Genomic DNA, 14,370 nt, shown 5'->3' on the forward strand with positions numbered 1-14,370 from the left:
TTTCCCGTACAACTAACTTGGTATTCTATTTATCTGAGAGGAGGGAGGAAGATAAACCTTTAAAAAGCAGGTAAAAGTGTGTTTTTAACACTACTCTTAAAGCAGCATTTTCTCTTTGGGTAATTAGAAGAGTCTATTTTGAGTTTGGAGAAGCTTTCTGTAAGTAGAATCGTTTCATTTCAGGAAGAAAAACGTTTGCACAGATACTTTATTTCAAATAACCTTCCTGCTTTGGCAGCCTGCCCCTGCTGTTCACTAAGGTGCTGTGGTGCATGGGGAAGGGGCAGTGGGGTCACAGCACCCAGCAAGCAGCTCTCTACAGCCTAGTGCTCAGACAGGGGCATCTCCACTCCTCTCTGCTCAGCATCATGAGAAATCTACCTGAAGACTGCTGCAGGAATCGGACTTCATCACAGTCCGAGTACCTGGTAAGGGAAATTGTGCGATAAAGAAACCACATCAGCACTGCAGGAGCTACTGGAATAGGAAGGAATATGAAGAGATAGGTCACAACAGGCATGAGGGGAAGGGAAAGGAGAAGAGAAAACTGAATGCGATGCAGCATGGCACATCTCTCACCAGCTGCCCTCCTGTTGTAACAACCCCTATTTGTGAAGGCAGCCAGCCCCAGTCTGGTACCTGACAGACATACGTGGACTATTTGGCCCCAGCACGTTGCTCTCTCCCCTCTAATGTAACTGCACTTCTTGGTTCTACACAAAGACAAGCACAACTTTGATGAATATGATTTTATTTATTTCAGTGTATCTTAGGTGGAAGCTGGAAAGGAACCGGGGTTGTACAACTAAATCTTCCCCCCTACACGTGTAAACTGAAATAAGTTAAAATCAACTGAAAGCATTTACTTCGTGCCGTTGACGGAGCTGCTCATCTCAAGCTTCTGTTCCATAACCTCACAAAAAATCACTTAAAAAAAAACGCTCGGTGAGATCTGGTCCACACATCTTTGGGTACTGGAGAAAATTTAACATGGGCGATGGTCTGGTACACGTTTCCTGTTGAGAAAAAGAAAAATCAGAAAACAGTGAGGTTGACCAGCTTCCCCCCATCTGCCTTTAATTTTTAGTTGATATTTTGCTTTCAATGCTAGTTTTACCTGACAGCTTTGAGATGGCGCTGCCTATTGTGATAATACACCAGCTTTGCGTGGTAAGAAAGTGATTCACAAAGCAGCACAAACTACCTCGTAGTGGGCACACACAGGATAATCTGCTGACAAGTGGGGTTTCCTCCCATACTTGCAGGTAGCCTTACCTTGGTGCTGCTTTAATAATGTCATCTACACGAAGAATCATTTCTGCTGCTTCAGCTGCACTCAGCAGAACTTGTCTCTTGACTTGGAAGCTTTCCGTCACTCCCAAGACTGCCATGTCTCCAATGGTACCCTCTTTCATATCTTTAAAAAGAGATACATTAAGAAGTCTTTTTTCTCCTTGTTTATTTTAATGGAAATTACACGAAGCTGACAATAAGGTAGCTGACCTCCTCAAATGAACCATACTGATAACAGAGGAAATATTTTTAAAATTATTTCACTTCAAGGCCTAGCATCGTGCAATTACAGACAAGAATGATGAAAACTCCACTGGGAAAAGGAGATGAGACCCAATGGGACCCTCAGCATCATTTCCTTATATATATCAATTTCAGAATTCTTCTCTGCAATTATTATTATTTTTTTTAATACACTCCTTTCTTTTTGAGTTTCATATAACTAGGCCCACTGCAATTAAGGTATGTGGTTTTATGGGTTGAAACCATCCCCTTCACAAACAAATTCACCCTACCATGAAAAGCCTGACCTAAATGATAAAGGAATGTAACACTGTATGGCTATGTTTCTGTTTGCTTTGCACAGAACAAGTCATCATATCCATCACCCTGTTCTGTAACACAAGCAAGTAGAAGTGTAAGTACCTCCTAACTAACTTCAATGCACAAGGGCTTCTGTCGCCAAGAAAACAGAATTCATCAAAAAAGATTCAGAGAGCCACAGGAGTGCACCTACGTAATACAGACTTTAAAAGAACACAGATGCACGCACTGTGGCATCAGCACACTCGGTTCTTTCAGCTGAATGTATTAGTGAGAAACAGATGTGACCAAGCTTAGTCAATCTAACCCCCCCCCACAAACAGCAACCCAGTAAGAGCAGCATTACCAAACTCCTTACCAAGTCCGTAAGTACTCTTCCCTTCGCTGTGCGCAGCCCTGAGCTGAGCAACCAAATCGGCGCTGTCATAGCCAGCGTTGTCAGCTATGATTGTTGGGATCTAAGGGGCAAACACAGGTTGGTGGTCATTAATGCAGAGACTGACCCCTGTCACGCATCACACACACACTGCGATATTGCATTGTACTATTCAGTTTCAAGAAGACTGAGCATCAACAACATGATAGATTATCTGTTACACTGAACAGAAGTTAGAAAAAAACAACTACCCTTGTAAGGCAGTTATTCCCTTTTGTTTAAGGCCCTGTAAGACAATAACGGAGAGCATGTTAGCAGATTTGTCACCTTGTTTTACATGGACAGAAAGAAATGGTCTCTTTGTTAATCATTTCAGACTACAAGTGCAGGATTTACTTTCAGACCATAGCTTGCTGGTTGGCATTAACCACCAGATTGTTCTGTTAACAAAAACTGCACATGCTGCCTGAAGCGGCAATGCCAAGTCTTACTACACTCTTTAATTTTCTTAAGAGAAATGTTTCCTTCCAGTCTTTAATTTCCTAAGCAAGGTTTTCCCTAATTTAAAATAGAGAAGCTGGAAAGCAATTTTCCTCAAACTGACAGTCTGTTGTTAGCACAGTAATATTCTATAAGCTTCTGTTCTTGTGGTATTCTATTTTCTGCTAAGGTAAGAACTCCATGCTGTTCTAGAAAATTCTAGATAGTACTAGAGAGTGAATACAATTAAACAGAATCAAGGACTTTTATAGAAGAACTACTATTAAAATACCAATACTTTATTCCTCAGATAGAAAACAGTAACTTTTTTTCCATTGTTCACCCAAGATACATCGCTAAATTTCACTTCTTTAGTTTTAGAAAACCTAAAGTTGGAGAGAGAAGCAACCACCTGACGTCAGAAGTTAGCAAACCAACTGGCTCTTGAAATTTTACATGCATTAGTCCAGCACTCTGACTAAGTAAACTTACCATTCGCAAAGCCTTGGCAAAGGACTCCATTGCAACAGATTCTTTGCCAGGTGTTCTGATGGCAAGTTCTGTAACAGCGTTAGCCATCAGCATCTCTGAACAACCTATTCATTGAAGACAAACAAGTGTTTTATGAGTTGAGTATTAACACAACGTCTACTATGGCCATAGTGTAAAGAAACTAACACTCACCTCCACCATAAACAGTTCGAGTGTCCTTCACGGTCTGGGCAAGAACGCAGAGAGCATCATGCAAAGATCTCTCTGCTTCATCCAGAATCTGCTGCGTTGCCCCACGCAGAACTATGGTGCAAGCTTCACCTAAAAAAAATTCAAATGCAAGAAGATTTATAACAAACAAACAATCCAACCAAAACAAGAGCCAGACCAAGAACGTTAACATGACACAACAAGAGGAGATCACAAAGCATTTGTATCAGGTTTGTTATCACTGCAGTCAAGTTTTACATAAAGAGATCAATTTGTGGAGGAGGAAGCAGGAAGCATGACAACATTTCAGAGGCAGAATGAAACAATGTACACTACATTATTGCTTTTATCAGTGAACTGCTGTAAAATACCATATTTAATTAAGTAGAAAATGATTTTTTTCCAAGGTGTAGTTTTGAAACATTTACATTATCTGCATTTATTAGAACAAGCTGTCAACTTCTCGAAGTATGACAGGTTGCTACTCTTCTCATCAATCACACAAAGCAGAAATTTTGGGTCCCATCCTTGCAAGTGTTTATGCAAATGTTGAACATTATGTAAATGAACAATTTCAACAACGAACACGTATCTCTGAAGGATCAGTGTTTCACTGGAGAGTAAGGCTTTCAGAAAAACGGCTACCTGAATCATCACAAATTACCTATGCCATCCTGGTAACTGAACAGCGTTAGCAAAGCATTAACACAAATATTACAATGTGCCACTCCTGGTAAAACACTCACCCATTGCCACACCAGAGAAATGAATGAGTTTATCTTCTCCAATCATGACTTCTTCAATAAGCTTGCAACTTCCTAATTTTACCAGCTCAGGGTGATCAAAGGTTGATGCAATTTCACCACCTACAAATATGAGATTATTGAAGTGTCAAAATGAAAACATCTTCTGAAGCAAAGGCTAATTAAGAAAAAAAATCATTGTAATTGCAGAAAAATAAACTCAAGGTAACAACAGTGATAAACCAAATTTTTCCAACATCAGAATATGACACCAGGAACTTCCTACTGATGTTGAGAAGTTCCTAAACCACCAATGTTTTGTTTTATGTCACAAGAACTACAGTAGCTGCAATGCTTTTGAGTTCTGCCCAGATAACAGAATACATGCTGTTGTGACGGTATTAAAATGTAAATCTGTTTAAAGTTTTAAAATTCTTTACTTGTTAAATGTTTAAAAACTACTAAATAAAAATTTGCTGTTTTGAAACTTGTGCTAGCATTAATTCTGCCTTCCTGATTATGCAGCTGGAAACGGCTGACCACCACTCTCCCGAATCATGAGTCTTGCAGCACGTCATGGCAGCCATGCTGCGGACCATTCATAACTCCCATATCATCAACAAAATAGGCATTACAAAGAGCAGAATGTCCCTGAATGAAACACTGTTCCAGTACTTTGCTATTCCCATTAGAAAACCATTTACATGTATTCATTCCCCATGGATGTTCTACTAACCCACATTAGCTTAATAGCCTTGCTTTAGCTGTAGCTCTACAAGGAAAGATCAGATCTGCAGTTGAGTTTGTCCTTACTACAAGCTTGTCACGTTTTTTCAGCTACTCTGTTTGATGCAGTGTGGTCCAAAACAGTCCACTCGCTCTACCTATAAAATCTGTTTTGAATTTGTTCCAGAACATAAGCGATGTTTCTCTCACTGAAGTGTTTGCTGGTGTCAATGTACCTACAGACAGCTGCACACAACTGCAACTTCAGTTTTGCTAGCTAGTCAGTATCTTTGCCTTTCTCTCTGCAAAGCAAACTCCATTCTACTGATCATTACAATAATTAGTTCTTTTTAGTATGTTCCAGCTAACTACCTCTAACCGGAATTCGGGCAGTGAGGATCATCTGTAGCATTCCAGAAGCTGTTTCACTTTGATTAGTTCCTGAAGTCATTTACACTGACCACTACTAAAAATGTCAAAGTTGCTTATGTTATCTGAGGTCTGCCTCAAGTTGATGACTCAGGCCCACAATTCTAACAGAGGATAACTCTTTTTAGTCTTCTCTGGTTCTACAGTCAAACAACAGCCCTTTGTAACAAGATAACGTAAATTCATTTGTTGGTTCATCATCCTACACTTCATATGGCTAACTTTTATCTTTTCCCTAGAAAACAAACATTTCAAAAGTTTATCAAGCAGAGACTTAATTATAAAGTATTGTTAAAACATGAAAGAAAAACAGTAACTGGCCAGATTTTATTTTCCAGTTAGTAAGATGTTACTTTATTCACAGTTGCTAGATAAAACTTGTTTAAATCATTGTGCAGGGAGGATTCAGAATTGAAACAGACTTTTAACAAGTTAAATAAACTGAAGATAGAAACCAAGTTATCACAGAATCACAGAATTACAGAATCACAGAATTTTCTAGGTTGGAAGAGACCTCAAGGTCATCGAGTCCAACCTCCAACCTAACGCTAACAGTCCCCACTAAACCATATCCCTAAGCTCTACATCTAAACGTCTTTTGAAGACTTCCAGGGATGGTGACTCCACCACTTCCCTGGGCAGCCTGTTCCAGTGCCTCACAACCCTTTCAGTGAAGAAGTTCTTCCTAACATCTAACCTAAAACTCCCCTGGCTCAACTTAAGCCCATTCCCCCTCGTCCTGTCACCAGGCACGTGGGAGAACAGGCCAACCCCCACCTCGCTACAGCCTCCCTTGAGGTACCTAAAAAGAGCGATAAGGTCACCCCTGAGCCTCCTCTTCTCCAGGCTAATGGTTATGGTTATGGTTAATTTCATAGAATCTTTCATATGTTTGTATTTAAGTTCTGTAAAATAAAGCTTATGCTAAGTACTTTTCACACTCACAGATCAGCTTAATAGTAAAAAGGAAGTAAAACCTAGGTGCCAAATAAATAACGTGACCCTCCAAGCTGCACCCAGTGAGGTACTCCACAAACCTGTAACAAGAGCCAGGCGCTCCACACCAGCAAAGTCCGCATGCTCAATTGCCATGATGCCAGCGGCCCCAAAGAGCTGCTCAGGGTAGTTGTAGATCAACTGCCTGCAATTAAAACAAAGTCACATCTTCACATTGCAGAAAGAACAAACCTTTAAAAAGATTTTAGAACCTTTGTTACCAGAGAAACAAAGGACACCTGATTCTCGGCAGTATGGACAGAGTTTTCTACAAGCTGCCAGAACAGTCCCTTTGTGAGACACCAACCAGATGAAGAAAGTTACACCCACACAGAAGTAAACAACCAGTAGTGACAGGAAAGCACAAGCTACAAAAAATGTCAACGTACTGTAGCTTTGAAATACACTGCTCCTGAAGACACGTTATCAATGCTTTCAATTCTGAGTTCTTATGCCTTAAATTCTGAGTTCTTCAATCCTGAGTGCCCACTGGGCGCTTAGCTGGCTATCCTACCAGGGTGCAATACAACATGTGAAGTAATTTCTTTAATTCCTCACCAACATAAAATCCAAACAGGATACAACTTTGTGGGAACAATAAATGGCCATAGGGAGCAGGCCACAGACAAGAGCATGTGCTTCTTTGTTTTTATGTATTTTCCCTTCTCCCCAGAGCAGGGTCACTGACCAAACTACTTTTCCCCTCCAAATTAGAGGCTAAGCGTTGTAGAAATTTAGCAGAAGCTGGGACACACCACGTCTATCAAAAAAAGATGCTCCTCATCTACCTTCAAAAGGGACAGCTGGCATTGCTGATTACGTACAGAGATTCTTCCTACTTTATATCCATAGAGCATCCTGTCAAGCATCTCCTTGCTCACTGTGCCTACACTACAACATCATGTACATGAATGAAACGCGACACAGATGAAGAGACTAAGATTTAAAAACCCATCACTAGTTCTTACAATTAACACAGCTGTTGGAGTTTTAAGATGTGCAGTACCCTGTAACTGTAAATCTTTGCTACTGTTGTAAACAGTGCAACTCTTATATTCCTATCCTTTGATGCGGTGCTAGTTAACCAGCTCCCTAGCAGACCACAGAACCACTCAAATGAGAACTACTGAAAGGCAGAAGCACTTCTCACATTATTAAATATGTGAATGCTTTGCACTGTGATAGTTCAAAAGAGAAGTGCATTGCTATCAAAAACATGGAATTTAGATTGTGACGTTCACTGGACTTAAACAGGGGTCCCTGATTAAATAACAGCACTACTGCCTTAAAAAAAAAAAAAAAAAAAGCAGCAGCAGTGAGGAGGGATGACACTGCACCACACCTGAGGGAATGTGAAGAAAACTCTGGCCCCACTGAAGTGACTCAATTGATTAAGTATTGGGTAAGATCACCTAATTTTAGGGATGATGTGTATGAATAACCTTTTTCACACACATATAGTATTAAAATCTTGCTACTCTGTAATTGCATTATAAATTCTAGCTAAGAAAACATACCTGTTAATAAAGCAGTTTATTCCATGCTTAAGAATACGCTCTACTTTCTCCTTCATTTTTTCTTTTTCTGCCTGTTCTATTTCTGCTACCTTTGCCGTCGAGTCCACTCTGACGCGAGAGCCAAAAATCTAAACCAAAGAAAACAAGTTCAGTTAAAAAATAATTCCATATATGAAAACATTGTTTCAAAACAGTAGTTCGGTCACATACCTTAATCTTATCTGTATCCATGCCAGTATTTGCAATAAGAATCTTTGCATTTTCAATTCTTTTTGGCTGGTTTACACCAATCTTTTTGTCAAGCAAAAACCCTGTATAGTAAGAAAAAGATTTTTAAGACTTCATATTAAAAAAGGAGAACATTTCATTTAAATTATTGCAAAATAATAGTAATATCATTATTCAATTTAGTAATAACAATGTTTTCTAGAAAAAATATTATAGAGATGTATAACTTTTAACAATTTCATTTCATGAAATTTCATTTCATGTGCTTATTTTCATAAGCACACTTACAGCCGATATACAAAGACTTACCTTCATCTAAGTAAGAATCAGCCAGACTTCCACCAAGTTTCTTAATGACGTGGATAGCCTCCAGATTACCAGAACCTTTCAACCTAAGAACAGCTTCGACGGCCAGCTTGACAAAGTGATCTTTATGATGAGTGAGTAACTTTGATGAGAGAGTCGTTCCCGCGATGTTCATCAAGTCTTCACGGAACTTGGCTTCATCATCACTGCAACAAAGCCAGCACAGTTATGTGGCAGGTCTGTGTCTGAAAGCCTTCCTTATCACTCACCTAACACTGTGAGTCTCTTCCTGCTCTTCCTAACCTACACATATCTGTACTAGATCATCACTATGTTCTATTCTGAGGAATGACAGAATTCCTCCAGTGTCCCAAGAAACAACTTTCTATTGAAACCCCAGTTAGATCAGGAGTTCCTTGTAAGAAGAGGTTTATTTCCTGGGTGTGACATCATTCATATTTATGTGCTTAAGGGATAACATTCTGACACCTGCATTTTTCCTAAATGACACAAAGGCACACAAATATGCCTATCTCGAAACACTAAGCAGAAGTAAGATCCGTACTCATACTGAAGTTGAAGAAGCCACAGAAAGTATTTTTTGACACTCATTTTACTTAGATTTTAACCTCATTTTTGTTGCAACAGTACTCTGTGAAATTAAGGACAACCAACAATGAACAAAATCAATTCAGTCTTACAACGACATTCTGCTTTTTGCTACTTTGGCCAAATACCATGATAGCATCAAGCATTCTATCACCAACTTGGTACCTCTAAGATTTTTGGCTATGAAACATAGCAAAAAATTAATTTACAATTCTCCCTGGCAGAATGAGAAATTGCACAACTCAGTCAGATACCAGGGAACTGCTTCTGCAGATTTTGAGACTAGTTTATGTAACTAGATATTGATGCTTCTTCTCTGCCATACTAAGGCTTTAAAAAAAATATATTGTTTCATAGTACCTTCTACCATTTGCACTACACTACTGAACTAGTACTCTGATGTGAAACTTTATTACAAAGTAGTTTAGATCAACTGTTTTAACAAAAACTTTCCACTCAGCTTTGAAAAAGCCTCTCTTGTCACGCACAGAAAACAGACGTGTTTAAAATCAGAGTATGAAATCTGAAATAACAGCTCAGATTTTTGTCCTAAGAAGAAAATTACTGCTTATTTTCTGATTCTGCACGTTGTAAGCAATTTTAAATAATTTCATATAGCTTCTGTAGTTCATCTAACTGAAAAGTAGCCTTATTTTCAGTAATTGTTAAATTCATATATTCAGCTTAAAAGACCGCAAAGGATTTTCCGATGCTACGTAATTCTCTCCAGCGAGTTTTAGTCTCAAATGGTTTAGAAAGAGTTATTGCCAATGTACGCTACTAACCCATGATCCACGGCTGCTTTCAAAAGTGCCTCTCTTGAAGCTTTTGTGGCTGCTCTCCAGCCTGCAATGATGGTCTGAGGATGAATCTTCCTAGAAATCAGCAATTCTGCCTCCTATTTAAATAAAATTAATAATTAGCTTTCTCCCACAGCACATTTACACTAACTAGGAAAGGCACTTACAAGCAATCTGAAAATTCTGAATGCCACCAAAAGCACAAGCGCTGTAACACAATCAAATTAAAGTGAAGACCTAAGAAAAGGAGAATATTCTAGCCACCATACTGGCACTTTTTTCCCCCCTCCAATCTAGGCAAATATGATCCACCTTTGGTATACCTTCTAGAAATGTTGATTAATAAAAAAATCTTATCTCCAACATGAACTCTAACAAGACACATACTTAAAGTGAACTCTCACTTCATGTTTGAGATCAGTTTCCTGTTCATTTATAACTGCAAGTTAAAGGTGTAGTTGTGGGGAAACAAACAAAAGAATTTTCAAACTTTTTTTTTTCTTCAGAACTTCTGTGAGGAACTTGGTAAGCTGATGGGATAATTTCTCAGATTTCTTGATCTCAGATCCAGGAACTGTGATCATTAGGTTCACTGGCACAGCTTTGCGAAGTAGAGTTCCTCACTTCTGACATCTCTCTCACATAGTAATTTCCAATTTAGAGTTTGGCAGTCTTCAGTATGTGGTGTTTAAAGCAACAGCATGAATTCAAGTCTTGTGCACATAACAGCAGAATTTAACATGCCTTTTTTTTTTTCCCCTTAACGTTGTGGAAAAGGATTTCAGAGGACTGAACCTCACAATTAAGCAGTGCTGTATCCTGCTTAGTGCAAAATCCAGAAAATGACCTGTGACAGAACAACACTTCCATGTTTCAGGATAGTGTAGTCACAGGACTACACTGCCAAATATAAAAACATTTGAAAAAAATTTAATACATCACCCTCAGTAATTCAGCTGCCAACACTGTGACAGACGTAGTTCCATCACCAACTTCATCATCTTGAACCTTTGACATATCTAAAAGAGGAAGTCGTTGTATTAATGTTTTGATTCAAAATTCCATGCTCTAACTGCTATAAAGTGTTTTTTGTTCCTTAAACTAATGTGAGATAAAAAAGACCCTTACTCCTTGATAAAGAGGTTGTCAAACTGTAAGTCACAGAAAAACCTGAGATGAAGTTAAATTCAGCATCCATAAAACTCCATGAAATTGCAACAGACACCAGTACCAGCCTGTCAATGGACAAGAGCTATCCCTCTCTCCCAATGCCTGAGGACTGGAAAAGGGAAGGCTCTGGGGAGACCTTACTGCGGCCTTCCAGTACCTAAAAAGGGCAACCTGGTCTGGTGGGAGGTGTCCCTGCCCATGGCAGGGGGTTGGAGCTGGGTGGGCTTTAGGGTCCCTTCCAACCCAAACCATTCCGTGGTTCTGAAGACAGACAGCCACAGCTCCAGGGATGAGCAAGGGTTGAGGGAAAATAAGGAAACATCAGAATAGTTTTGTGAGAGCAGCATATGCCTCAAATTTATTTTTCAGAGTTCCACAACTCTTGCAACACCTTGGTCTCCTCATTTCAGGACTTCTTCTCCCCCTCCCCTCATTCTTGCACACTACCTGAAGAATACTTTTCTACAAACAAGTAAGAACGACACAATAAAGTTTCAAATGAAGAAACTCCAAGTACAACAATGACAAGCTGGTAAAAACTCACCAACTAAGACCTTGGCAGCTGGGTTGTCAACTCCAATAGCTTTCAGGATGGTTGCACCATCATTGGTCACTGTCACCGTGCTGTCTCTCCCAGTACTTAGCAGGATCTTGTCCTACATGATGCAAGACACAGAACGCTGTTTGAAAACGTACTATAATTATTAAAATTAAATTATCAAGTATGAGCACTGAGAACTTGCAGCTATCTTACCATGCCTTTAGGCCCCAGAGTGCTCTTGACTAGGTCACCGATGGCAATTGCACCAACAAAGGATGACTGAAATGAAAGCAAATAGAAATTAATCATTTTTTAAGGTCTACTCTAATATCAGTAGTAAATTCTAGGCAATATCTTAGGAAGGAGAATCCCAGAGTGGCTGAGGCTGGCAGAGCCCTCTGGAGCCCACCAGGCCCAAGCCCTGCCCAAGCAGGGCCACCCAGAGCAGGCTGCCCAGGGCCACATCCAGGTCTTTTTGAAGGTCTCCAAGGAGGAGACCCCACAGCCTCTCTGGGCAGCCTGTTCTGGTGCTCAGTCACCCACAGAGTAAATGTGAGATCTTAACCCAGCCCTTCCACAGCCACACTCCAGGAGTCTGATTCCAAGTTTCTGGAGTGCTGTATTTTGGTAATCAGCTCAAATACACTTAATTTTCACAGTAACCATAAAACCGTATCTCATGGATAAAAAAACAAACAAACAAAAAAAAAAAAACAACCTTCGAACAACTTTTGAACAACTATCAACCTTCTGAGCTACGATATAGCTACTTTGTCTGAATATACAAAACAGTTCTCCCACCTTCTCTTCAGAGACATGCAACAACACTAAGAGACAAAGGAAGCTCTACATCAATATGAACTGGAAGTACATTTAACAGAAAAATATTTAACAAAAAAACACACATTATTTTTACACACGTTAGTTACCCGGGGTATCACCAATTTCTCAGAGAGTGAACTCACCAGCCGAGCTGTTTCTGCCTTTTCTTCATCGGCACCTGCCTTGAAAATGTTCACGGGTGCAAGGGAAATGGATGCCTGAAACAGCGTAAGAATACTTCTTTAAGAGATCGCTTCATTTTAAGAGCAAAAAATCTGGCACTAACAACCTAAACAACACCTGTATTACTGAAATGATTTTTAGTGAAGTGATTTGTTTTCATATTCCATTTGGTTTTGATAGAGTGTATTCAAGGTGAATAGTGCTGGAAAACCTATCTGAGGTGAACAGAGCTTTATTTTTTCTTAAAAATCTGTTTGTGTAACAGAGGGATTGTAAGGTAGGCTGTAATTTACCGCATGACTGCACACCGCGCTGCGTGGTAATCACACCCGCAGGCCTGCCAGGCCGCTGCCTGTGCTGATGGCCAGGGGAGCCCGATAAATGCACAGCGACGATTTAGGATTTCAGTGCTTGAACATTTGCGTCAGGCCCTTGCTTTTTGAGGCGTTTCCTTGCAAATTACATTATAGCAGCACCAAACACGTGGTTTCAGCGTTAAGAGGGGCATTCCCAAAGAACTCAAGGCCCTCGTGGAGCCGGGACCAACCCCCCCGCGGTTCCTCACAGAGCCACGGGATGGCGGCGGCCGGCAGGGCAGGGCCGGGCCCCCTGCAGCCCCCTCACAGCCCCCGGGCCGCGTCCCGCCGCCCCCAACGGCCGCGCTCTGGAACCTTCCATGCCTGAGGCGGCGGCGGCGGCGCCGCCCCCCCTCCCCCCACGGCGCGGGCAGGGCACGGGACTGCCCCCGCCCGCCCTTCCCGGCCCTTCCCGGCCCCTCCCGGCCGCCCCCGGGCCCCGTCCCCGCGGCCGCCTCTCACCATGGCGCCGCCGCTCCCCGCCGGTCCCCGCCGCAGAGCGATGGCTGCACGCCGCGCCCCGGCCGCCCGCAGGAAATGGCGTCCCGGGCAGGGGCCGAGCGGCACGCTGGGAGCTGTAGTCCGCGCCTCAGGGGCGCTCATGAGGCGCTCGTAATTAGCGCCGCGGCTCTCCCGCTGCCGCTTCCGTTCGCCTTCCCGTTGTGTTTCTGTAAAAAGCGTTTTTGCTAGGCGAACTTGGCCCTGCCCCAAAGCACTTTGTGGTTGCCCCAGTTTAAAAAAAAAAAAATATCGAGTTTCTGAAGGTTGGCTCTTGAACAAGGCAAAAACTTTAAATTCAAATTAAATTAAGTACCAAAAAAGTTAAATTCCGCTTCTGGCGTCCTGTGAGCTTCACAGCCCCTCCCGGACTTGTGCCATGGCATCACCCACATGACAATCACAGAATCATCTAGGTTGGAAGAGACCTCGAGATCACCAAGTCCAACCTCTGACCTAACACTAACCAGTCCTCCACTAAACCATATCCCTAAACTCTACATCTAAACGTCTTTTAAAGACCTCCAGGGATGGTGACTCCACCACTTCCCTGGGCAGCCCATTCCAATGCCTCACAACCCTCTCAGTAAAGAAGTTCTTCCTAATATCCAACCTAAACCTCCCCTGGCGCAACTTAAGCCCATTCCCCCTCATCCTGTCACCAGGCACGTGGGAGAACAGACCAACCCCCACCTCGCTACAGCCTCCTTTAAGGTACCCGCAGAGAGCAATAAGGTCGCCCCTGAGCCTCCTTTTCTCCAGGCTGAACAAGCCCAGCTCCCTCAGCCGCTCCTCATAAACCTTGCTCTCCAGACCCCTCACCAGCTTCATCGCCTTTCTCTGGACTCACTTGAGCGCCTCCATGTCCTTCTTGTAGCAAGGGGCCCAAAACTGAAACTGAACTCCTCAAAAGGGAGCAGAGTTAGACCTGGGAGACGGCCCTGCACTATTCCACTCAATAAAATCTTGTTTTAACATCAAAAGACATAAAAAATCCACTGCCAATGCTCTGGGTACAATGTACATGTCTGGTACAGCAGATGTGCATGATC

The 14,370-nt window shown here is 41.7% G+C and overlaps 1 protein-coding gene across 1 annotated transcript; it reads right to left on the reverse strand.

The window, feature by feature from the left end:
• Positions 1–734: 734 nt before the first annotated feature.
• Positions 735–13,367, reverse strand: CCT2 (chaperonin containing TCP1 subunit 2). Its single transcript, XM_084296666.1, has 16 exons — positions 13,283–13,367; positions 12,425–12,499; positions 11,673–11,738; positions 11,463–11,574; positions 10,691–10,767; positions 9,734–9,846; positions 8,343–8,545; positions 8,016–8,116; positions 7,806–7,933; positions 6,330–6,433; positions 4,141–4,260; positions 3,377–3,505; positions 3,185–3,288; positions 2,195–2,294; positions 1,276–1,417; positions 735–1,016 (listed from the first exon to the last, which is right to left on the reverse strand). The coding sequence occupies exons 1-16, from the start codon at positions 13,283–13,285 to the stop codon at positions 986–988; spliced, it is 1,608 nt and encodes a 535-aa protein (XP_084152792.1). The 5' UTR covers positions 13,286–13,367; the 3' UTR covers positions 735–985.
• Between the last annotated feature and the right edge of the window lie 1,003 nt (positions 13,368–14,370).

Source organism: Netta rufina (assembly GCF_964035555.1).
Source record: "Netta rufina genome assembly, chromosome: 1".
NCBI lineage: Eukaryota > Metazoa > Chordata > Aves > Anseriformes > Anatidae > Netta > Netta rufina.